At 43.8% G+C, this 25,887-nt stretch overlaps 1 protein-coding gene across 3 annotated transcripts in view; it reads right to left on the reverse strand.

Annotated features, from left to right (window-relative positions):
* Positions 1–25,887, reverse strand: part of Smg6 (SMG6 nonsense mediated mRNA decay factor) — a 234,164-nt gene that overhangs the window by 105,778 nt on the left and 102,499 nt on the right. For all 3 annotated transcript variants that reach the window (XM_021176232.3, XM_021176235.3, XM_021176236.3), the window contains exons 11-13: positions 18,906–19,022; positions 15,538–15,706; positions 3,219–3,420 (exon numbers count right to left, since the gene is read on the reverse strand). In XM_021176232.3, coding sequence (XP_021031891.1) covers positions 3,219–3,420; positions 15,538–15,706; positions 18,906–19,022 — 488 coding nt within the window. The remainder of the gene's footprint in view (positions 1–3,218; positions 3,421–15,537; positions 15,707–18,905; positions 19,023–25,887) is intronic.

The raw sequence follows: 25,887 nt of genomic DNA on the forward strand, positions 1-25,887 counted from the left end.
TTACCAATCCTAAATCAGATAGGGGGATAATGTCCAATATGTATAAAGAACTCAAGAAGGTGAACTCCAGAAAATCAAATAACCCTATTTTAAAAAACGGGTACAGAGCTAAACAAAGAATTCTCAACTGAGGAATACTGAATGGCTGAGAAGCACCTAAAAAAAAAAAAATGTTCAACATCCTTAATCATCAGGGAAATGCAAATCAAAACAACCCTGAGATTCCACCTCACACCAGTCAGAATGGCTAAGATCAAAAAATTCAGGTGACAGCAGATGCTGGTGAGGATATAGAGAAAGAGGAACATTCCTCCATTGCTGGTGGGACTGCAAGCTGGTACAACCACTCTGGAAATCAGTTTGGTGGTTCCTCAGAAAATTGGACATAGTTCTACCGGAAGATTCAGCAGTACCACTCCTGGGCATATACCCAGAAGATGCTCCAACATGTAATAAGAACACATGCTCCACTATGTTCATAGCAGCCTTACTTATAATAGCCAGTAGCTGGAAAGAACCCAGATGTCCCTCAACAGAGGAATGGATACAGAAAATGTGGTACATTTACACAATGGAGTACTACGAAGCTATTAAAAACAATGAATTTATGGAATTCTTAGACAAATGGATGGATCTGGAGGATATCATCTTGAGTGAGGTAACCTAATCACAAAAGAACATACATGATATGCACTCACTGATAAGTGGATATTAGCCCAGAAGCTCAGAATCCTTTTTAGAAGGGGAACAAAATACCCATGGAAGGAGTTACAGAGACAAAGTTCAGAGCAGAGTCTGAAGGAACGAACATCCAGAGACTGCCCCACATGGGGATCCATCCCATAAACAAGCACCAAACACTATGGCAAATGCCCACAAAAGCCTGCTGACAGGAGCCTGATATAGCTATCTCCTGTGAGGCTCTGCCAATGCCTGGCAAATACAGAAGTGATGCTCACAGTCATCCATTGGATGGAGCACAGGGTCCTCAATGAAGGTGTTAGAGAAAGTACCCAGGGAGATGAAGGGATCTGAAGCCTCATAGGAGGAACAACAATATGAACTAACCAGTAACCCCAGAGCTCCCTGGAACTATAACACCAACCAAAGAAAACTTGTGGCTCTAGCTGCATATGTAGCAGAGGATGGCCTAGTCAGTCATCAGTGGGAAGAGAGGCCCTTGGTCCTGTGAAGGCTCTATGCCCCAGTATAGGGGAATGCCAGGGCTAAGAATGGGAATGGGTGGGTGGGGAGGAGGGGGAGGGGAGAGGGGGAGGGAAGAAGAGGGAGGGAATCTTTGGAGGGGAAACTAGGAAAGGGAATAACATTTGAAATGTAAATAAAGAAAATATCTATAAAAAAAAGGTAAAAGGTAACCCCCCAAAACAAAACAAAACCCTAAGTAATCATAAAAATTATTACATATTTGATTTTCAGTACCACATAACAATTTCCATATAAGAACATATTGAAATATGTGAAAAGAGACAATAGTATGTATATGACCCCAGGGTTTTAATTTTTTGCTCTATATGTTTGTACTATGAGGATCAAACCTAGAATCTTGTGGTTGGTAGACAACCTAATTGTTCTGGTTTGTTTTCTAAAGGACTGTTTATGTATAAATTATATTAATACATAAATATAGAGACTTAGACAGCACATTAGTAACATCTCTCATAGGCCAGGCATGGTGGCACATGTCTTTAATCGCAGCACTTAAAAGGCAGAGGTAGAGAATCTCTTTGGATTCTATGCCAGCCAGGGCTATATATTGAGGCCCTATCTCAAAAACAAACAAACAAAAAACAAACAAACAAACAAACAAACAAATCCCGTATTTATAGGTCATGTTTAGGATTCAGTTTTTACTTTCTGTCTTGGTGTGGAAAATTGAACTCAAGGATTAAAACAATTTTTAAAAAAAAAAAAATGTGTGTTCACTGGTGTTTTACCTGGACATTGTCTGTGTGAGGGTGTTGGGTCCCATGGAAGTGAGCTTATAGACAGTTGTGAGCTGCCATGAAAGTGCTAGGCTAGGCAAGTACTCCATCCTAGTCAGATCCTAACCCTGAAAGTCAGTTACTGACTCAACAAAATCAGTTCTGTATCTATTATGCATTTCATCTTGATTGAGGAGTTCTTCCTCCTTTTTGTAGTGACACATATCTTATCTTAGCACTTGGGAGATTGAGACAGGAGGACTAGAAGTTTAAGGCCAGCCTCTGCTACACAGCCATTCTGGGGTCAGCCTGGGATATATGTGAGACACTTCAGCAAAACAACAAAACCTAAAAATAAAATAACATTCGTCTAAAAAAAATAGACTTCCTCTTGAGAAGCCAATCATGGACTACTCCCCAAAGGGCTCTCCTCTCGGGATGCCACAGACTCTCTGAAAAGTGCCTTAGCACAGGAGACTGTTAATTCCCCACGAGTGTGATGGAACAACCCAGAATGCCCTACTCTCCACTGGCTAAAGACCCAACTGTTAAACTAGACTCTCCACAGTCCCCACCAGGGTAACAGGGAATGGCTTTTGTTTTCTATAAACAGACAAGAAAAAAGTCAAGTTAAAACACTCCTTAGAGGAAGGAAAATAGAAACCAGGCAGCGAGGAATGCTTCATATTCCTAAAAGCTTTTTTTGTACGTTAACACATGGTGTCTGCTTCTCTCTAGTCACCTATTTATCACTCTCCTCCTTAGCGAAGGGAAAAAGCCCTGGCTGTTTTCCTAGTGCAGAGTTCTGTGGCTGGGGAAGGAGGGAGAGGGAAGGAAGGAGGGTGCTTTAAGCATGATGCAAACCATTTGGAGCTGAGTAAGAGCACTGCCAACACAAGCTGCACTATTTAAACATGTGAGGAAATGATCGTATATACAACATGCCAGGAGCTCTGCGCTCTCTCTCCTCCACCCCCCTCTTCCTCCCTCCCTCCCTCCCTCCCTCCCTCCCTCCCTCCCTCCCTCCTTTCCTTCCCCCACTTCATTTCTCTCTCTCATACACATACACAGGAGACACCCCCCCCAAAAGGAAGTTGAGAGGATTTTTTTCAGGACACAGAACTGGATGTCAGCGGCTAAAAGGTCGATATTTTCCCTTAACACCCTTCTCAATGACTTAATCATGTTCTGTTTGCACAGAAAACTTCCCAAGAATAAAGTCTGGAGAATTAAGAGAATGGGTAAATGGGAAGGGATGTTTGGCCTGCAGCTGACCTTATCCGAGGTTTTCTCCACGTAGCAGGGGTCCTGAGGGGCAGCCAGCAAGGGGACAAAGCCAGAGAGAAGCCGATCCTCTTCCAGGATAAGCAGGGTGAGGTCATCATCCGGGTCCTTGTACAGTGGCACCTCAGACTGATTCACTGCAGTCAGTATGTTACAGAAATCAGCTAGTGTTGACCAGACATCCACAGCAACCCTGTGAGAAACAAGACAAGAAGAGCGGCTCTAAAGAGGTTGGTGAAAGTGTTCTTCCTGCTCTGGGAATGGAAAGGGACTTGCAACAAGAGCTGTAAGGCTGGCTGGCAGCTCCCAAGAAATATTATCAAAAATGTAATATTAAGTTGTGCCCATAGCTATCATCTATGTGTGTGTACTTTATGTAAAGGTGAAATTGATCAGGGAACTTTTAATCCTAACCAGAGAGAAAGAAAAAGAATTTGGAGAACCAGTTGCCTAATGCTGGTTCTGTCACCTTTCCAGACAGTGTGATGAGACACTTAAAACAGTCTAGATACCCAGTGCCTACAGCAGCTCTCAGAAGTCCCTGCTCTTGCATAGTCAAGTATATACCACATAGACAGAAACTGGGCACTAGCCTCTCTCCTTCAGCCACAGGCACACAGGGAGTAGTCACACTGTGTAGTCACGTAGGCTTCCCTCTTAGAAATACTTTATAAAGTAATTCTCTATATGTAAGCAGTAAAATGAATACATGTCCAAGAAAATCTCCCTTCCTGTCTTGACAAAGTCTGCTCTGGAAGGGAAAGCTTCTTGCTCACTTCAATGCTATCTTGGCTGTCCCACGCCTTCTTCCTTCTCTCACTTGTACATTAGACACAGGATGACTAACCATCCTGGGACTGTCCAAGTTTTAGCACTAAAATTTTCACATCTCTTAAGTCCCCTAGTCCAACACAAATCAGGATGCTTGGTCACCCCAGTCCCACATCATCAGGTTCTGGTTGAACCTGAGAAGAAACACTAAAACTACAAAATCTATCTCTCTCTACTTAAAACTCCGAGGTAGAATTATAGAAAGAAGGTTCATTTAGTTCATACCATCCCCTGTTGTGGCTCAGACTGTTTGGTGGGTGCTAAACATCACCTAAACTTTGCCTGCCTAGGTGAACCTCAATTGTAATTGTATCCAATGCTTGCCAAGTTCACAGACTTGATTTTCTCCTCCAGAAAAGCTTCAAACCCAGGAGACTGGAATAGCATCTACCCTCTAGATGCTAAGATGTTAGAAAGACTATAAAAAACAAATAGAAAACAAAACAACAAGAAAACTCTACAGGAGAGACTGAGTACGAAGAAACTCTATGCCAATAAGTTCTAAGAGTCCCCTGAAATCTCCCAGGGGTACTGTCCATGAGCCTACAGGATAGGCCATTAAACCCCCATCTCCCATTCCAAGATGACAGGAAAGAGGGCATTCCAGGAATTGCCACTGAGAGCCATGGGGACTCCCTCCCTCACCAGCTCCAGGTGGAAGGAGGCTGAGGTGGTTTATTTACTGAGATCACTACACTAGGAAAAAGGCAATGAAATGAAACATCTTGTTTTCAAGAGCGTCCTGGGAACCAGGCGGAACATGGTCCCATTAATCATACAACGGCACATAATCAACACACGTGTACTGCAGAACCAAGTCACTTCCCAGGCTTTGGCTAGTGAGAAGAACACGTTTGGGAAGAATCACCAGGGGGATGCAGGTTTTCTAAAGCCCTCTGCATGGACACCAACAAGCAGACTCATTCACAAAGCTCCATCTTTTGGCTCAGCTGAGTTTGGCTGTCAGAAATGTTTAAATATGGAAAAAAATAAACAGTTGCAACACGTTTTTCTGTGCAGAAATCTGCCTGGGCTCCTCTGTGATGTAATGGGAAATGCGGCACTCAGGCTACCAGCTGTAGAATAAACAGAACTTTGAGGGTTAAAAGGAACTGAACTTTCCACGACCCCATCTGCAGAGAAGAAAATAATAAGAGGAATGATGCACTGCCCCACAGCTCTGATAGTTTATCCTCCGGTCCGGCTGCAGAGACAAGCACCGGATGTGATAGGGCTGCTCAGGGCTGCCTCTGAGGTTAGTGCTGCCCATGGGAGACACACAGGGAGGCTCTTCCAGTTCCCTGCTTCCTCCCCCAGTGCCCTGCTGGCCACTTGAGCCCACTGCCTGAGTCTGATCCCACAGCGTGGTGAGCTTTGGCCAACAGGCACTGCTTGGCTGCAGAGCAGCAATTTGGAAAATAAACAGGAAAAGCGCCAGTAAGAAGGAAGAAGGTGAAAAGTCTCCCATCTGAATTCTTGGCTTGGAGGTCATGGTTGGTGCTAAACAGGTCAAGGCTGCTTGAGGACATAGTTAGGGATGAGGGTGTAGGCAGTAGTATCCCCAGCCAGAGAGAGGCGGCAGAAAATCACCCACAGTTTCCTCAGTGGGAGGCCCCACATCCCTCTCATCCTCCCACCCTTACCATCTTGGATCCAAGAAGAAGAAATATGTGGTACCATGTGGTTCTCATTACCATGCTCTCCTGTCCCCTAAGGCTCAGATAAACCAAACTGACTCCTCCCAGAGACTGCTGCTCATCACTAGGGACTCCTGCCCACCTCTATCTTTTGCCCATTACCACCCACCTTATGACACACTGCAGTGTGAGGTAGATGAGAGTCCTTACCCTGTTGATTTTGTAAGACAGCAGCTAGGGTCAAAAGGCATAGGAAGTGCCCTGAGTTTCCAAGTCAGAAATATAAATAAAAAGCAGTCCAAGGGTCAAGCTAGACTGATCAGAATCAAGGAGATATAAAAAACACTTCAATGAAAAGTCACTCCTGCAGTCAGGTCAGCCTGATCTTGTTGGTACCCATGGGCCAACCTGTGACAAAGGTATGGGAAATAAGAATCAAGAAAACAACAACAACAACAACAACGAGGAAGAGATGTTCTCCAAAAACCCAGGTGAGAAGCCTGAACTGAAAAGCTAATATCTGCAAGAGGATGATGTAAGGGTTGAGAGGTCAATTCCATGCGTGAACAGTTTCCTGTTTAAGCAGAAGGGGGACATCTTGAATTTTTTCCCCATGTTTCTTTCTTATCCTAATAAGAAGCGCCATTTAACCTTCACCTCATAGCAGCCCTTGAATCCCTAGGATGATGGAACCCCAGGTTGATGGAAGGGCACAAAGTAAAATCCTTGTGGCTATGAAGAGCTTGAAGATACTTGAGAACATGTGGGGTTCAGTCAAGCCCCTCTGCCACCCACCCCTATCTAGCTTTTTGCTGAGGAGATCGAAGGTTATAAGTGGGTAGGAGGGTATGAAGAGCCTCATTCTGTAGTCCAGGCTGCTTGGACCTCACCATGGAGCCCTGACTGGCTTCAAAGCCTCAGTGATCCTGACTGCTGGGATCACAGGTATATGGTCCTATGCTTGGCTTAGACAAATCCTTCTGGCTTCTTCTGGTTCAACTTGTATTTGGAGACTGTACCAGAGCCTACAAAATCTCACTCAAGTTAGGGTACACTCTTCACCAAGCAGACACAAACCAGCCTGAGAATATGAAACTGTATTCAATAAACCCATTTATGGCTCCCAGAATGGCGGCAATGAAGTCTCTCAGAAGCTGGGGTGTGATTAGGGTTCAGGGATCAGCAGTTGCAAAGTGACCCACTAGCCCAACCTTGAGGAACACACCACACACTAGGAAAGCAGAGCTCTGGCTGTAGTCTGAATGCCAGATCCTAGCCTGAGACAGACCAGCAGTGACTGGTTAGAGGTATGCACTCAGTACCAAGGTTCACTACAGACATGCATTCACTTACTCCACCAGCAAGGGGGGGTGGGTAAGAGTTAATTTACTTTTTATTGCCTCAGAATTCCAAGGTTTAATGTAGCTGTCAGTTTGAGTGCAGTGCAGCTGCTGGCCGATACAATGCAGCCCAGGCCAGCCCAGGTGACTGGGGAAACACATTTCACAGAAATGAACCAACACACACTCTTGGCTGGTTGTTTGGAGGATATTGACTTGGGGAATCAGATTAACCCTTCAGGCTGGGGTTAGTTCTGCAAATAGCATTAGAAAGCTATTCAGGGAACTGAGAAGCTTGTTCTCTGGTGAGCCCACAGTTTTTTGTGTTTCTATAGTTCTCACAAGTGATGCTATACAACTATGTGCCCTGCAAGACTGAGGTGTGGAACATATGAGGCATGGTATACCATGGTCATCATCTCCTTGTCTGAAATGTGGAAAGAGAGCCAGGTCTGCTATCTGCCAGGGAAAGTCAGGTAGAACTGTTTCCAGAGCTCCAACAGACAGGAGTAAGGAAGGGCAAAAGGTTGGAATGGTCTGACCAGGGCTCAGTCTGTCTTTCTAGAAAGACCAAGGAAGACTAAGCATTCACACACTTCTTCATATTTTTTACTGGGGGAATAGGCTGACTGGTGATTAATATCAAGTACAATGACCCCATGTTACAAGCCTGCAGGGGCCTGTGGAGGTGGCCATTTCCTGTGTAATACCAGCTTGTTTAAACACTAACATTCAAACTCCACAGCTGCAGAACAAACCCGGAAAGAGGTGAGTGAGAAGAAGCCCTGCATTGTGTTTCAGAGCTATGGAAGATCAGAGAGGTAGTACAGATGGGAAACAAGTTGGGTTTTGGGTTCCTGGGGTGAAGAAATCTGGAAACAGCCAAGGTGGTATAGAAAGGAGATACAAGGAAGCTAAAAGCCCAGTGAGCACAAACTCATGGGAAAGGCAAAAAACAATCAAACAAACGCTCAATGGCATACATTATCTGCTTTAAAAAATGTATTTCCCTTTGGGAACCCAACTTTCTGGATCTATAGACAACATTAATCCCTGGTTGCCCTGGAACATTTCTTACTTAACTGCAGAAAAATGGCAGGGTATAAGCAGCTAGTTGCAGAAATAGTTCTAAACCTAACAAGTCTAGTGGTGCTACAAGAATAATATTCTAGGCATAAGATGTTAGTAAGTCCTGTCCAAAGCCTGTTTGTAGTGGGATGAGTCCACGGTTCTGGAACTTCAGTGACAGGGACTATAACAGGCTACAAGGATGGAGGTGCAGCTCTCTCACTGAGATACAGGAACCACAAAATCTGTGTTTTAGATGCTGCCACAACACAAAGAGATCAGTATTCTAGGAGGTAAGGCAAGAAGCAAGATACCTTGCTTCACGAATACGAGATGCCTACTAGGTAACCTAGTTGAAGATTATCCCTTCAACAGTCATAGTTCATATAAAAGCAAGTCAACTGGGTCCTTTGTGAAAGTATTCAGCCCTAATCAGTTCTGTCTAGCAGAGCAAATCAGATTCTGAAGCTGTACTACAGCAAGGACACAGCTTCTTCTTTTTTTTTTTTTAAAGATTTATTTATTACATGTAAGTACACTGTAGCTGTCTTCAGACACTCCAGAAGAGGGAGTCAGATCTTGTTCAGGATGGTTGTGAGCCACCATGTGGTTGCTGGGATTTGAACTAAGGACCTTTGGAAGAGCAGTCGGGTGCTCTTACCTGCTGAGCCATCTCACCAGCCCGACACAAGCTTCTTGAAGTTGCTAGGCAGTGTAACAAGAGCCCTACAGTCAGTAACAGATCACTGTAATCTCTTTGTAGGATTTCTCAGGTACCAAAGTGTTTCTCCTATGTCATCTCCCCAAACTCATTCTAGGTCACAGTCTTTTTTTGATTTCAGTTCTCTCAAGTCATTCTCTTATGTATAGTCTCTGTAATATCACTATGGTGTGTTAAACCCATCAGCACTGGGTTTGGGAAAAACAGCCCCTAGGGGATTCTGACATCTCCATGGCCTGAGCAGAGGAGCCCTTGGCGGCCTCCCTGGTGAGGATTCTCACGGTTCCTGCCTCTTCAAACTTTTAGCTGTAACCACTCCAACACGTCTTTTCAGTTTAGCATATACTGGACCCAAATAACCTTAGTCCAGTGCTGGAAAGTCTCTCGCTGGGGTCAGCTGTTGTACCCTGAAAGGTCAGACTAAAGCCTTAGACCAACACCCCTTTCTTTCACAAGGAGTCCTGTGGGAGGAGTGGGGAGAAGACAGAGGCTCCTGCCATGGGAGAGATCTTGTGTGCCCCATGCTCAGCACTTGGAGGAAGAGGAACCCCTTGGTGCCAGGCTGCAGTGCTGACGCCCCAAAGTGGAGCCAGGGAGACTGGGTGGGGAGCCAGGGTAGCAAAGGGGCTTCCCACAGTCACCAGCACTTCCTTCAGGGAAGTGCTGATGGACTATTACTTAGTGACCTCCTAAAATGCTCTTTGGGAAGACGTATTAAGCGTCCTTGAAAGGCTGCCGATTAGATTTGGGATTAGTTCTCATTCAGAGTTGCCTATGAGGTGCATGAACTAGCTGTTTCTTTAACTCAAGAATTCCTATCTCAGCTACAAGGCCAACATACGTGAGCTCCCTGAGGACACGCCTCTTTTCTCTCTGATGAGGGAGCCTTAGAAGGCTCCCTAGAAGTTTTTTTTTTTTTCATGTATGATCTGCAGACTATATAGGAGAAGCAATGGAAAAGCAGCAAGTCCAGGAATTTCTAGATTTAAAAAAAAAATACAGTACTCCAATCCAACACTGTGATAAATGCATCCGAGCTACAATTAGGAAGATATATAGCGTCAGAATGCGAAGGTCTGGGCAGCCTGGTGAAACTCGGGCTCTCCAGAGCCCCAGCTATGTTTCCCATTATGTAACCCTGGTCATGGGCAGACAGCCAGACTCCAAATGAAAAAGAGACTCTGGCTTGGCACTGGTTCTATTTTCCTATCCTCATTCGGGGTCAGCACAGTGTCATACAGCTGCAGAGAAAGCTCTGGGGATTAAACCTGGGAAAGCCTCCAAGACCAGGACCTGGGTTCAAGTACCAGCTGAAAGCAATAAACCAACTGCCACAGCTGGGCTAGGTTTGGATGTTCTCAGAGTCCCCTGACTCTTTCACTTACTGAGAACTAGAGATCAAGATGAGGGAAGATTTGGCTTCGGCAGAGACTGTGAAATGAGGTAGGTTGTCCCACTGCCCTGGCTCTGCCCAAGGTCCTGGGATACAAGGAGTTCCTATGTCTGGGTTCATGGAAGACTGCTGTGGAGCTTTTCTTCCATCAGCTGACATTAACACCTTTCCTCATGGTCACTTAGTGAAGTAGAAAGCAGCTGCTTGCTTTTCCTGCCTCAAAAAAGCCCTGGTGTAGAAGAACTAAGAAATTGTGCTAGTTGACAGTCATGTGGGTGGTCCCTCCAAACGCTGAAGTCTGTTCTAAAATGACCAAAACCTTCTATACTGCCTTTTACAGTGGGCAAGGAAGCCACTTGCCATAGCTCACTACACTCTCCTGGGACACGAAGCCATTCTATCACAGCTCCTAACAGAGCCAACTGCAGTCTCCTTACCTATCTGCTGACTCCAGACCCACTAGATGCCACTGTGGGGAAAGGAACAAATAGCTCTGCAAATCTTCCCTTGTCAGCTCTTCAAGAGTAATGAGATCCTGTCACCATCACCATAAGTGTTCCATATGTTCCTACCTAGGGACAGTAGATCTGACTAGAAAGAAAAGGCAAAGAGGAGAGAACCAAGAAAACTAATGGTGAACTTTGGCCAGTGAAGGATTGTGTGCCATGACTAACCATCCAAGGAGAGAAGGCACAAATGAAGGAGTCAGGATGAAGTAAGGTTCCAACAGGTCAGAGGGATCATCGGGAAGTAGATTCCCTAGAGGAAATGCAAGAGAAAAGTATAGATTATCTAGCTACCTTATCTTAAGATCAGAGAAGAAATGCAGGCAAGGACCAATGAAAGCACGAAAAGGGGCCGGCAGTAAGTGGAAGCCATTTCCTTCTTACTCCCTCGAGAGCATTCCTAAATCTTTCAAAATGAAGATCTGCAAGAAGGAACTTTCTAGTGTCAGGGGTATTATGGTTCTGACCTCTATAGAACTATCTAGGGTATGTCATTCCCTATGGCCTCAAAAGAAGATGTCATAAAAGCCATGTTTGGTGACTCACACCGGTAATACCAGTACTTCAAGGTTAGGCAGGATTGCCACAAATCTGAAGCCAGTCTGGACTACAAAGTGAGTTCCAGATCAGCCTAGGTTATACAGAAAAACCTTGTTTCAATAACCAAAGGTGTCCATAGATTGGATGGATGACTATAAGACACAAGTTTGAAAGGGACAGAGCCACCAAAGCTTGCCAATGATCTCAAACATGGTATTTACTGGGAGTACTTAGGTAGCCAGTTATAGGAAAAAACTAGGAAAGAGGAAAATTAAAACTCTGAATCCACCTTTCTAATGCTCAGATCTTAAGGCTAGAAAATGGAGCTACCCCTAGTGTTAGTCACACAAGGTTTGCTCTGCTGAACTTAGTCCTTATATGACCATGCCTTGGGGTCAGGCCCAAGGACAGCAACTGCTGCCTGACACTTAAACTTGCATTCCGGAGACAGTCAGCTGCTGATCATGATGAGTGGCAGGGGAGGGAGGGGAGAGGAAAAGAGAGAAGGGGAGATGATGGGAGGGGGAGGGGAAGGACGGAGGGAGAAGACAAGAACAAGGGAACCTAAATCCTAACCACACTGACATATCTCCTGCCTAGATTCACAAGAGTGAATGTCTTAAGCTACAAAACCTTCTTTACTGGGAGGCAAATTCAATATAGTAATGGGCCAGATTTGGTTTTTTTCTGTGAAGAAGTCTGAATAAATGAAACAAGTAGGATTCATGTGTCCCATGCCCTTCTAGTTCATGTGTTCAGCTATAGATTGAGTCCTTGTCAAAAGATGGGCACAGCTGGGCATGGTGGTGCACGCCTTTAATCCCAGCACTCAGGAGGCAGAGGCAGGCGGATCTCTGAGTTCGAGGCCAGCCTGGTCTACAGAGTGAGTTCCAGGACAGCCAGGGCTACACAGAGAAACCTTGTAGGAGGCTATAGCCTCCCCCTTAGGCTGCCCGAGCTGCACCTTAAAGATGGCGCCTGCTGGATGCAGAGCTGGTGGTGTAAACAAGTCCATATTCAGTGGAGACGTGCCCCTGCCGCCCTGATTGGCTGAAGCCGCATGCCTGGTGAGGTGACGTGTCCTGCCGTGAGTGGATGGGGGCTTAGAGTATATAAGAGTGAGAGGTTCGGGGGAGGGAGATGAAGACTGAAAATAGCTGAATAAACTGCTGATAGAAGAACGGTGGTCGTGTCGTTCTTGCTGGTCGAGGTCAAATGCGACAAAACCCTGTCTCGTAAAACCAAAAAACGATGGGCACACAGAGTCAGCTCTAACATCCAAAGGGGAAACAGGCTCAGCACCTCAAGCAAGTGAAGCCTGGTATTTCCTGTATAAGCTCTGCATTTCCAAAGCCAAACAAAAGCCAAAGAGGGGAGGAGGTGAAAAAGATGAGGGGAGAAGAGCTACAAAAGGATTAACAACCTGACGGCCCAGGACGGGTGGACCAGAGCTAATGGACCTATGGATGTGGGCTAAGGTAAACCCAGAAAGACTCAAGCTCTAGGGACAGATGGTCTGCTTCCCTGTCCCTGACAGAAGAAAAGACTACTCAAGGGCCCTTCCCATATCAGAAGCAGTGGTGTAGATACTTAGAAAGTTGTCTTTTCCTAGCTATTTTTCCCCCAAATTGCAAATTTTCTCACCCGCATTACAGATTAATAGCCTAAAAACTTGACACTGTACATGCTAACTCTTCAGGGATCACTGCTGGGAAACAGCTGCCCCTGGCCAGCAGGTCTGTTAGCTCTTTTGTGAGACTCCAGCTGCCCAACTCAGGGTTCAACCCTGCTCATGAGACTTCCAGTCTGGAACACATTCTGGAAACCTAGGAAGGCTCACAGGAAGTGTGTGAGCTGTCTGATGCTGGGAGCACTGTCCATACAGTTACAAAGCTAGAGCTAGGGAGGAACCAGAGAAAGCAGGAGTCTAGGGGTGTCTCTTGGGGTGAGGTACAAGGAAACAATTTAGAAGGAAAGCAGGCGAAGAGTCAAGACTACACAGCCCACACAGGGAGCTCAGTAACTACTGACCAGAAATCTCTGCTGCAGCCTTCCCTCTGTGGGTCACCCATGAGTTTAGGAGATATACATGCCTGGCAGCCAACCCAGACAAACTCCCCTCCTCATTTCCCAGCAGCAGTTAAGGTGTTCACACTCTACCCTCTAATCTTTGCTTCTACCAGAGAAGAGCCCTGGACATGCATGATGAAATACTAGGCACCTATGCTTGTTCCAAAACACAAATCACACAGCTACATAGCCTGCAGAGCCTAAAACAGCACTCACTGTATACACCTATGGGAAGAGAAAAGTCAGAGACTGAGTGGTGAGTGGATCAGAGAGAAAAATCAATGACATAAAGAAAGATCCAGAGATAGTGGGAAAGATGAAGGAAAAGAGAAAGAAGAGGGGGGGTGGAGAGAGAGAACTAATAGAGACGATGCCTACATGTAGATACTACGGTGCTAATATGAACTGAAAGAATGAGAGATTGAGGATCAGGTCTTCTTTGTGGAGTCAGTGATTTAGGCTTTGTGGGCTGTACAGTCTCGATGGCAAAACCTCAGCTCTGTTGCTGTGATATAAAATAAAACAGCCATAGACCAAAAATAAACCAGCCTGGCTGTGCTCACATACAACATTACTGAACTCTGACTTGCATGTAATTTTCTTAAGTTTGAATTAGTATTCTTGTGATTTTTTTTTCAAGCCATTTAAAATGTGTATCATTCTTGGGTAGTAGGGCAGTTTGTCTCCCACTAGGGAGACAAAAAAAGGCAAGTAGAAACAAGCTGAGACAAGCAGAGACAAACAGGAAGACACAGACAAGTCCTCATACACAGACTCCTCATCCAACAGAGACAAATATTAGCTCACAAAAACGATCAAATTGACAAACACATCATATCAATATATAAATTTGGGCAAAGGCATGGGCTTTTGAAAACATATTTAGATGTTGAAAAGGTGATGGCTTAGTAGCTAAGCACTTACTGTTTAAGCAGAAGACATAGTTCATAACTGTCCACAACTACAATTCTAGGAGATCCAATCCCCTCTTCTAACCTCTATGGTTACCAAGTATACATGTAGTGCATAGATATACCATGTGTGCAAAACATTCACACACACAAAATAAATGAATGAATAAATAAATCTAAAAAGGAAAAAAAAAAGGTCTTGCCCTAGATTCAGACACCACAATAGACTGCTATGAGGATGGATGTATGAACCTAAACACAAACTTAAGGACACAAAACCACAGATGCAAATGGGCATAGGCTCAGACAAAAAACATATCATACAGATGTAACACATACAGCCACATAGGCAGTCACTGATAGGCATTCTGAATTGTCCTTAGACAGACAACCACACAGAAGTAAAAACACAGAACTTAATACTTGGTGCAAATAGACACTAAGATACATAGATCCACAGACACACAAGTACAAATAATACTCTGACTGGTAGAGCTAGAAGACTGAATCCAAACACAGACACAGAAAGAACACACCTGGTTATATAAAACTCTGGAGGTAATCTATGGCAACAAATCATAAACATTAAAATTGTTACAATGGCAAATTCCATTATGTTTTACTATTATTCTGAAACATCAATAAACCCCACAAAATCGCTGCCCTACAAATACACAGATCTATATAGACCACCTATGCAAATATCATATATCCTCAGACCAATACACCTTACCCCAACAATACCCCGAGAGACACTACATAGAGGGCAAGGTGAGAAGACAGGGAATGAGTGAACTGAAAAGGAAGAGAGCTTATGTACCCACTCATCCCCAGCACACAGTAAATGCCACAAGTGAAGATGAGAAGCACTAAGTCCAGAAGCTAACAAACAGAAGTGGGATCAGTTAGCAAAGAAAAACTGAAGTGTAGGCAGAGGTGAAGTCTCACACACACGTCAGCAGTATGAACATCAACAAAAAGAACAGGATGAAGTGAGGTGAGAAAGTAAGAACAAGGACAAACAAGACACAGCCATAGAGCAAGAGAAAAGGGGAGATGTCAAGGTAAAGGAAAGGATTAGACAATAGGCCAAAATAACCTACAACATCAGGGACAAGACAGGTGGCAAGGGAATGGAAAACTCAAGCTTCAAATGAGGATGAGAGAAGGAAACTTTAATGGTTAAAAGGAAGCAGACAGTGACTTGGGACTAGGCATGGAGGGGTGTGTGGTGGTGGGGGAAGAACGCTAAAACCACTGTCATGATGTGGAAGAATTGGCAAGCCAACTTACTGCAAGGGCAGATCCAAAGATGTGGGTGGAGGATTCCAGGTGTCTGGGTAGCCAAGCATCCAATCTGACCAGACTTTCACACTGGGGAGCAGCTCCTTCAGGTCCGGGACGAAGGAAGATACCTTGATGTCATCTTGGTCCTCTTGGTCCTCAGGAGAGGACAGCTGAGCTGCAGAGACAAGGCATGAGAACTGGGCCTATGTGTGCTGAGTGAAGCCTAGCATGCTAGGACAGCAGCAAACTCTTAGCAGAGGGAGAGTGAATTCATAGGAGAGTAGGACTCAAAAGTGAGGCCATGCACCAACACCGCTGGGGACTCTGAAAGTGGGACACAGAGAACCAGCAAGCTGCCTTTCTCCTGGAGACAAAGCTTCTGCTTCACCTGGGCTCCAGCATAAGTCTCCACTCTGGCCTCCAGTTCACTGTTTTAGAATCCCCTTAGCACAGCGCCAAGATGGCATCAGAGTTCCTGCCACAACTGCAAAACTTAAACTTAATCAGAAGGAAACATCAGAAAAACCCAAATGGTGGAATATTCTACAAAATCAAAGGCTTGTATTTCAATAATGTCAAGGTTATGAAGGACAAAGAGAGATAGGTTGAAGGAGACTAAAGAGACTTAAATGCAGTGTGTGATCCTGAATTAGAGCCTAGGGTAGAACACTCCACTCCTCAACCCTGCAGCCCAAATAATATTTTCAGAGTTGGGCATGATAGCATATGCCTTTTGAGTCTAGTATTCAGGAGGCTGAGCCAGGAGAATTTTTGAGCTTGAAGTCAGACTGGGCTACAGAGTGACTTTAAATGCCTTTCTCAACAAAGAACATTATCGGGAAAATAAGTACAAATTGAATTACGCCTATATATTCAATAATATTACTATATCAGCACTGATTCTCTATTTTTGTTTTTTAAATTGATTTTATTTTTAATTATGTGTACTTGCGTGTATCTATATGTGGGCATCCACACATGAATGCAGGTGCCCCTGGAAGCCAGAAGGACATTTGGATGTCCTAGAGCTGGAGTTACAGGCAGCTGTGAAGAATGTGAGTTCTGGGACCAAAACTTAGGTTCTCTGCTTTGACAGCAATATGTACTCTTAGCCGCTGAACCATTGCTCTAGCTCCAATTCCCTGATTTGGCAACTTTTCTTATTTGTTTATTGTTTTGCTAAGGATATAACCTAGGGCTGTAAATGCTAGACAAATACTCTACCACTGAATACATCCTTAGCCCCCAGATTCTGGTACTGTTAAGATTTCATCCTTAGTGTGAAGAAATACAAAGTCAAGTATTTAAAGCCAAAGGGCCATCATGCTTTCAGCCTAAGATCAATGGTTCAGAACAAAAACAATAAGCGTACATGTGCGTGTTTAAAGACATAGTAAAATATTAACTACCTGGGAGTCTAGAAAAAGCTGGGAGTCTAGATAATGTTTTACATTATCCATTTAAATTTTATTATTACTGTGTGTGTGTGTGTGTGTGTGTGTGTGTGTGTGTGTGTTTCTATGACCTACCAAGCCATATTGCTGGCCCTATTTTTGTTTCTTGAGGGTATCATGTAGTCCAGTCTAACCTCAAACTCCCTCTCTAGCCAGGAGTGACCTGGAATTCTTAAGATTTCCTGAGTCACTGGATTTATGGTCATAAGCCACTAAACTCAACTGTTTTGTAAATGTGAAGTTGTTTCAACATAAATTGTTCCTACCTTTGAATAAAAGGCAACTCTAGAAGCAGGAGGCATTCACAACACTGGTGTAGTGGGACAACAGAGGGAAGAGTCTTGCTGCTTGCAAATACTGATACAGAAACCAAAAGGAAGGTATGCTTTTACTACTACCTTTTTGGCTACAATGATCTAAGGTAGAATTCTAGGGTAAAATATAAAGGATGTGACATAATACCTCAAGGCGAGGGCCAGTAGCACCTGCTTAGTTCAGAGAGCTCAAGATAGCTAGCCCATGGTGGGTATAGCAGCTACCACATACCAAAAAGACAGAAATAAAAAAGCATAAAAACATAAAATTGCCGGGCAGTGGTGGTGCAAGCCTTTAATACCAGCACTTGGGAGGCAGAGGCAGGTAGATTTCTAAGTCTGAGGCCAGCCTGGTCTACAGAGTGAGTTCCAGAACAGTCAGGGCTGCACAGAGAAACCCTGTCTTGAAAAACAAACAAAACAATAAAATTGTGAAAACATAAAGAAACTTGTTCAGTCCCTTGCACTGGGGAGATAGGAAAATGAAAGCGAAGACTCGCCGGGCGTGGTGGCACACACCTTTAATCCCAACACTTGGGAGGCAGAGGCAGGCACATTTCTGAGTTCAAGGCCAGCCTGATCTACAAAGTGAGTTCCAGAACAGCCAGGGCTACACAGAGAAACCCTGTCTCTAAAAAAAGAAAAAGAAAGAAAGAAAGAAAGAAAGAAAGAAAGAAAGAAAGAAAGAAAGAAAGAAAGAAAGAAAGAAAGAAAGAAAGAAAAGAAAGAAAGTGAAGACTCGTAAGTAGTCTTCAGACCTTTTTATTTGTTTTATATGTAACGTGTGTAAGTGTTTTTCCTGCATATATGTCTACTCCACTTGCATTCCTGGTTCTCAGAGGGCAGAAGACAACATCAGATCCCCTGCAATTCGAGTTACTGATGGCTGTTAGCTAACATCAGTGTTGAAATCAAATCTGGATCCTCTGAAAGAACAGCCAGTGTTCTTAACCACTGAGCCATTTCTCCAGTCCCTCTTCAGGTCTTTTTTTGTTTGTTTTTCCAGGCAAGGTTTCTCTGTGTAGCCCTGGCTGTCCTGGAACTCACTCTGTAGACCAGGCTGGCCTTGAACTCAGAAATCCTCTGCCTCCCAAGTGCTGGGATTAAAGGCGTGTGCCACCATTGCCCAACCTCTTCAGGTCTTTTTAAAGATAAAAGAACATATAAAAATTCAGGTGTGATGGTGCACGCCTTTAATCCCAGAAGCAGAGGCAGACAGATCTGTGAGTTTGAGGCCAGCCTGGTCTACATAGAGAGTTCCAGGTCAACAAGGATTACACATAAAGAGAGACTGTCTATAAATGAATGAACGAATGAAAACAAAGCCAATAAACAAAGATCTCACATAACAGCCCACAGGCAGGATGAAATTCCTAACTACTAAAGTAAAAAAGGAAAGGAAGAGAGTCATAAAGAAGAAAGAGGACCTGACAGGCCATCAGAGTATAGGCATAGATGGGCTGGTTAATGTAACAAAAGGGGGAAGAACATGCTGGAAGGAAAATGACCGAAGAGCTGAGAGAAGACTGACCACCAGCACTCTAAGGTTCATCTGGACAGGGCTGGGCAACTGGAAAACCCAGTGGCCAGGGGTCCTCCTGCTTACCTTTAGCAGAGTCCTTAAGTAGACATGTGCAGCGCTGGACCAGTAGAGAAAACATAGCCAAGCCCAAGCATGCAGCTTGTTCCTGGATCACAGAACGACACTCCTCTGAGAAGCAGTCTGCAAAGAAGCAAGGAAACTCCATCACACTCTAGGGGCCAAGTGCTACTCTGCTGCCCTATGGAAGGGCTCCCTGACCACAGTGCTCAGCTTTGTTTTCTTTCCCTAAAATGACAGGTGGTGGTAGTAAGCTCTCTTGAAGTAGATTTATAGGACTTTATATTATATATATAGCACTTGCCAGCATGCCCTGCACACAGAAGAATGCCTGATATCACAAGATCCCCTATGTAAGTCTTTTAAAATTTTAATTTATTATTTTTAATTAAAAAATGTACCACTCATTACATAAAATTTAACACAATTCCATTTTAGGCTCATTCATATATATATATATGTGTGTGTGTGCATATATATATATATATATATATATATAATATTTTAATTTTATATACAATGGTGTGATGGTGTCAGATACCTCAGAACTAGACAGTTATAGACAGTTATAGTTGTGAACTGCCAAGTGGGGGCTGGGAATTGAACTCAGGTCCTTGGGAAGAGCAGCCAGTGCTCTTAACCACTGAGCAACCTCTCCAACCCCTAGGTTCTTCTAGATTACACAGTGTGAGAAATTTCTAGCAAAGAGAGTGTATGTAAGAAGGCAATACCACAAAGTCACTTTCTTTTCTAGAATGCTCAAAGTTAGATCATTGGAAAAAGGTGAAATCTTACATAACTCAATTGTATCTTGTTTTAAATTTTATCTTTAAAATAATTTTATACAAGTACATAATATATTTTGAGTATATTCACTCTTTACCCTCTCTTACCCCTTGCCAGTCCCTCTGAACCCCTTGTAGTTCCCAACAAGTCCCCCTCTTATTTTCCTATCTTTTATTTTTAATTTCTTTGCTTTAGAGATTTCTTTGTATTTTACGTGTGCCTCACTTGCATGTGAATGTGCAGATGATGTGCATGGCTAGGGTTTGGGGATGCCAGACAGGTCCTCTGGGAGTTACGGACACTGTGAGCCTCCAAACCCAGACTCCAGCCCCTGTCATTTCTTTAAAAAACATTATTTATTCTTTGGTAACCATATATGAGTGCATTTAGATCATGTGCACCTCCCTACTCCGCCCTCCTTTTTTTCAGTGACCCACCAAGATTAATTAAAGTAGCTAGTGTGAGCATGGGCATAGGTTATTATTAAAGTAGCTAGTGTGAGCATGGGCATAGGTTATTATTAAAGTAGCTAGTGTGAGCATGGGCATAGGTTATTATTAAAGTAGCTAGTGTGAGCATGGGCATAGGTTATTATTAAAGTAGCTAGTGTGAGCATGGGCATAGGTTATTATTAAAGTAGCTAGTGTGAGCATGGGCATAGGTTATTATTTAGTGGAGCATAAAGGTTATACACTGATGAAAAATGATTCCTTCCCCACCTCTATAAATTCTTTATCACATCACTTCCCCGAAGTCCTATTACATCAAAGTGCACAAAATAAGCTGGAGTTACAGCGTCTCTGTTTTACTTAGCTATTGATAATGTAAAGCTATTTCATTAGCAGGAACAATAATGTAAAACCTTATTTCATTAGCAGGAACACAGTCAATAACACATTTACAACTTATCTTCTTAGATCACCAACTTTGGTTTCAGGCCTAGGTCCTTTATATTCCTCATCCTAAGACAGCACACATGAGACACAAAAACACATTAACTTATTTTTGCTGAGAGATTTACCTTTGTCAAAAACAATGCTCATTACATAATGTACTAGATCACTGTTAGTCTCTCCCGCCCCTCAACAGGGGGTTAAAAAGAGTAAATCTGGCTTCTAACGCCAGCACCCTGGTTTCTCACTCTTACATCCTGGCTTTAACTTCCACCTAGTTTTACATCACTGAGAGGAGCCACTTTGTTGATGGGTAGAGTTAGTCTTCATAATACTCCCACATCCCTGCCTTTACCTACATACTCTCAGTGATCTCTTCACTGCCATTCCATCCAGTTTTGAGGGCAATAACAACATGCCAGAAGCAGCAGTCCGACCTCAGCCTCAGAGGGGAGACACCCAACACACACAGGGAGATGGACACAGTGGCCTGCCAAACTCACCAGCTTTGGCAGCAGCTAATCTGATAATCCCCTCGGTAACACAGGAAAATTCAAGCTCCTAGTGTTAAAAGGATAATTATCCACACATTTGATCTCTGTCCCTGCCTTCATTTTGTTTGACCTGCCAGCTTACTAGTTTGCCAAGGACCTAAACAAGTTACTCCAGGAAACACTACACAACCATGGCTATTCCTAAGTCTTCACCACAGGAGCAAGAATGACTGAAGAACACAACGCCTGCCCCAAAGCACTTTCAAAGTTCTGGATGTGAGAAGCCAGCTGCTGCTTAGAAGGGCTCAACATATGAATAGCATAAGGGGAGCAATCCTTCAATTGTGGTTTTCCCATCATCTTTCCAGATGCCCAATGGTCCCAAATGTCACCCTTTACAATATAACTGTGACAGGCTGTAAGGAAGTGGTAACAATCCATGAGATTAGAATAAGTCATCACTCCTAGTCTTATGCTAAGATAAGCCATTGTTTAAAGAGATAGGAAACAAGAGAGTAGGTGAGATGGCTCAGTAGGTAGGGGCACTTGCCACTAAGCCCTACAACTTGAGTTACATTCCTGGAACCCTCATAGTGGAAAGAGGGAACTGAGTCTGGAAAGTTTTCTCTGACTCCTACATTATAATATGTGCACCCACAGGCTTGCGCCTGCATGCAAGTGCAAGCACGCACTCGCACGCACGCACACACACACACACAATAATATTTTTTAAAAAAGAGACAAAGATAACAAGCATGTAAGCATCAAGAGGAGAAAGGATATGAGCAGAGAGAAGAAGACCTATAACTCATCCCAAGGAAAGCTGTAGTGTCTCCCTGCTCCCCAAGCCATAGGCAGCAGCACTGTTAATCCCATTCTATCTAAGTGTGGGTTAGTGTGCCTTTACGAAGCAACAAAGTCCAGAGTGAAGGAATAAGGCCAGGAGAGAGGAAGCTGGGAGGATGAGTAGAGGCCACATTCTGGTAGCTTGATAACATCCACTGATCAATTGAACATCTTAGGCAGAAGTTACTTGCAAAGGCTACAGAGATGGAGGAAGAAGTCTTTGTTCCACAAACTGCGTATAAAGTTCATTCTCGTTAGCAACATAACTGGCAGAGGGTGATGGCTTTCTCCAAGCTCATCTTAAGTTTTATAGTAAACAGCTACATTATTTCTCAGAGTTCAGGGTGGGAGCTAGTGCACAACAAGAAATGAACTGCTTACAAGCAATGGTATCTGTGTCTTCTCAAGAGTATGGGTTGGAGCCAGGCGTAGTGGCACATGCCTTTGATCCCAGCACTTGGGAGGCAGAGGCAGGTGGATTTCTGAGTTCGAGGCCAGCCTGGTCTACAGAGTGAGTTCCAGGACAGCCAGGGCTACACAGAGAAACCCTGTCTTGATAAACCAAAAGAGTATGGGTTGGGTACTGCTATCAGGTATGGAACCTCTATAAAAACAGGAGCCTCTGGTGTAGAACTGGACATCAGTCTGAAGGCAGTTTAGCAGCTGCCTTGCATGGTTATTTTAACCTCTCTATCACCATGTTCTCTTAGGCAAAGGCTCCAGAGCACACTGCCTGCTTATGTGAGTGGTCTAGCTGAAGAAAAGGTACAAATAAGGGGTATTCTTCCCTGACTAAGCAGGTAGACATATCCCAAGCTATCTAAGAATGTGTGGGTCTTGGTCATCCCTAGACTGACCTTGCTATCTGGCAACCGTTAATAAAAGGCCTGTGTCCATGGCTTGGTCATATGACAAGCACATACAGAGCATCTTTGATAAGCTAAATTCAGTAGAGAACATAGCTACAAATAAACTGTGGGTTTTGTAACTAAAGGATCTTTTAGTAGGTTGACTAAAATTACCATTTACCCAAGCAACTATGATAACCATGGACCCAATACATTTCAAGTGAAAAAAATGTATTTGGCCGGGCATTGTGGCACACGCCTTTAATCCCAGCACTCGGGAGGCGGAGGCAGGCAGATTTCTGAGTTGGAGGACAGCCTGGTCTACAAAGTGAGTTCCAGGACAGCCAGGACTATACAGAGAAACCCTGTCTCAAAAAAAAAAAAATGTATTGAGTGTGTAGTATATTCAGGATGTTCTTGGCCTCCCTCATACAGGCATCTATGAGCTAGAAATGTTAAGATACCACTCCCTGAGAGTATTCATTTATGAAAGTAGGTAGGAAAACAACATCTAGACAGTCCAGAGCCCACCTACTTTAGGACTAGATTTAGGAATCTAGGTCTAGTCTAATGAACATCCATATCTATATATCTATGTATCTATGTATCTATATATCTATATATCCATATATCTCTATCTATCTATCTATCTATAGCTGAAGTTGTGCTGGCACTCAGGCCAGCAAGTGATGTGGGTGGGGAGGAAAAGGCATTGTTTGTCTTGATATTTGCATGGTTCCTCTGGCTTTGTGTCAGGTAGCAGAGGCTGACATGAGCTGAAGAACTCATTAACATTATGAAATAGCCTTTCCCCTTCTTTCCAAAAGCAGGCTTTCTTAAGGATTTAGGGGGATGGTTTTGGCTAGGGATGTTATCCGGAAATATTTCTTACCAAGAAAGTCCGCTGAGGTCTAAAATTGATTTTGCTCCCTCCTACAAGTGGGCAAGTGACCATACTTCCCAGTGTTCTTGTGGCCAAATACCTGTTCTCAGACAGAAATGTTCTTCTTGCTCCTATGTAACAGAGAGACGTTCTCATTTTTTTTTTTTTTTGAGAACATATTCATGGAAAACATAAACCAACTGTCGTCAAAGTTGTATGAAATCAGGAAATGGGGCGGCCGGGAGAAGGCTGCCATGTGGCCGGATGTTATGTATTTCTAATTAGTGCTATACATCTTTCAACAGCAAGTGTCCTTCTGCTGGAAACACAACACACTGCCCTTGTTATTGTAACTGTCAGAGAAGTGCTTAAACAGATAATCTCCAGGAAAAGTGATAAACACGTCCCCTCTCCCACCAGTGTGTGTGTGCAATGGTGCTGCCAAAGCAAAGCTGTGCCTGATGGCTCCAGGATGGCAAAGCATCCTCCTGCAGGAAATGGGAGTGAGGCAGAGAGGTGGGGAGGGAATAGGAGGGGAGCAGAAGAGAGGCAGGCCCACCTGCTTGGACCTGTAAGCCCAGCCAAAAGACAGTGACTCAGAATCACTGGTTTTGATCAACTCCTGGGATAAGGTACCAAGTCGTTGTATGGGAGAGATTTGGAGAAAACCCTAGTAGTAGGATGGGGTTTGGCTGGTCACAGAAAAAAGCCTGCCAACAGTGAAACCAGAAGAATTCTTAGTACACATAGCCAGTTCCTGGCAAGTGGGTGGGAACAGTAATGAAAGACTGGCTCAGGGTGAGTGATATGTAAGTTTGCTACCCTGTAAGCAGTGGGAAGGATTCAGAGGACACTGGATCCACCACCCATTCTATCACAGACAAGCAACTGTTGCATTGGCTACATTACTAATAATAACTAAAGAAAAAATTCAGTCGACCACTTCTTCACTGATTCCCCACCCCCATCTACTCTCAGAGAAAATGAATGGCTAGCCACCTCCAAACCAGCACCACCTGGAGGTAATTTGTTGGCTCTTTTGTATCTTTCAAGCATCAGGCTGTTTCTCTCATGCATCAGTCACCAGTTAGATGCAGGGCTGGCACAGTTCCTGTGCAGCCCACCCAAAGCTCCCTGTCTACAGGAAGTGGGCAGAGAGAGTGTCTTTCTGCTGTTGCTTGAGCCACAGAGTTCTCTGTGACAGTGGCTAGCTAAGGAGGAGGTAGAAGGAAGCAGTAAGATCTCAGATCAAAAGCAAAGATGTTCTTGCCCTTGAATCAATGAGTCAGAAGAATGGAACACTGATAGATCCAAGCTACATACAATGCACAATGGTGGAAGAGTTCGATTAACACAGTCTAAGACAAGCTGTGACACATCCCATAAACAGGGTACAGTCAAGAGGTCAGACAGAGGGACATAGAAAGTTTCCTTCTGATGAGCCTTCATCGAAACACCTAATACTTCAGTTGAGTCTTACAAGACTGTAAAACTGTCACAGGCAGTGTCTTCTTCTTCATCTTCTTTTTTTGTAAAAGTTCTTTTCAAAGTAGTAGATGTGTAGGAAAAGAGCATTTAAAATTCCTACCAAAATGACCTCTCCCATTATTTGAAAAAAATACTTATCTAGGTGTGCAATTGGAGGAAACAGAAATTTCAATAGGATTCTGCCCACAGGAAGGTGATAGTCTAATGAAGAAGACAACTCAGAGGGGAGCAGGGGAAACAGACACCTTGTGTCTCTGAAAAGAATGAAAATATTTTCATCTACTCTCTATCAAAGATTTTAAATGAAAGAGACCATTTCTAGGTTGATCTATAAGATATGAACACTGAAAGAAATGGATGGCACAGGAGGGACTGTGTACATTACCCTGGGGATGCATGCTGGAATGCACAAAACACTCAATGAAGTCTGCCTACAGCATAACAAGAGCCAAAAACTACAGAGCCTACAATGCTGAAAGAAACTTGACCTCAACAGACAGAAAGAGAGCACTCACTTAAGCTTCATGAATGAAGCTATGTTGGACATTTTGTGAAGACTGATCTAGTTAAGAGGTGATGGTATAATCGCTCAGTAGAGGACTACTTCCCAAGCGTAAGGCCCTGGATTCAATTGCAGACACGCTCATACTCACACCATTAACCTAGTAACACCACAATAGGTTAGGGCAGCTAGAAAAGCTAACCGAGCACAAATGCGTCTGAATGAAGAGGAAGTACATAACTATGTGG

Source organism: Mus caroli, unplaced genomic scaffold (assembly GCF_978045245.1).
Source record: "Mus caroli unplaced genomic scaffold, Mus_caroli_1 scaffold_13, whole genome shotgun sequence".
In the NCBI taxonomy this organism is placed as follows: domain Eukaryota; kingdom Metazoa; phylum Chordata; class Mammalia; order Rodentia; family Muridae; genus Mus; species Mus caroli.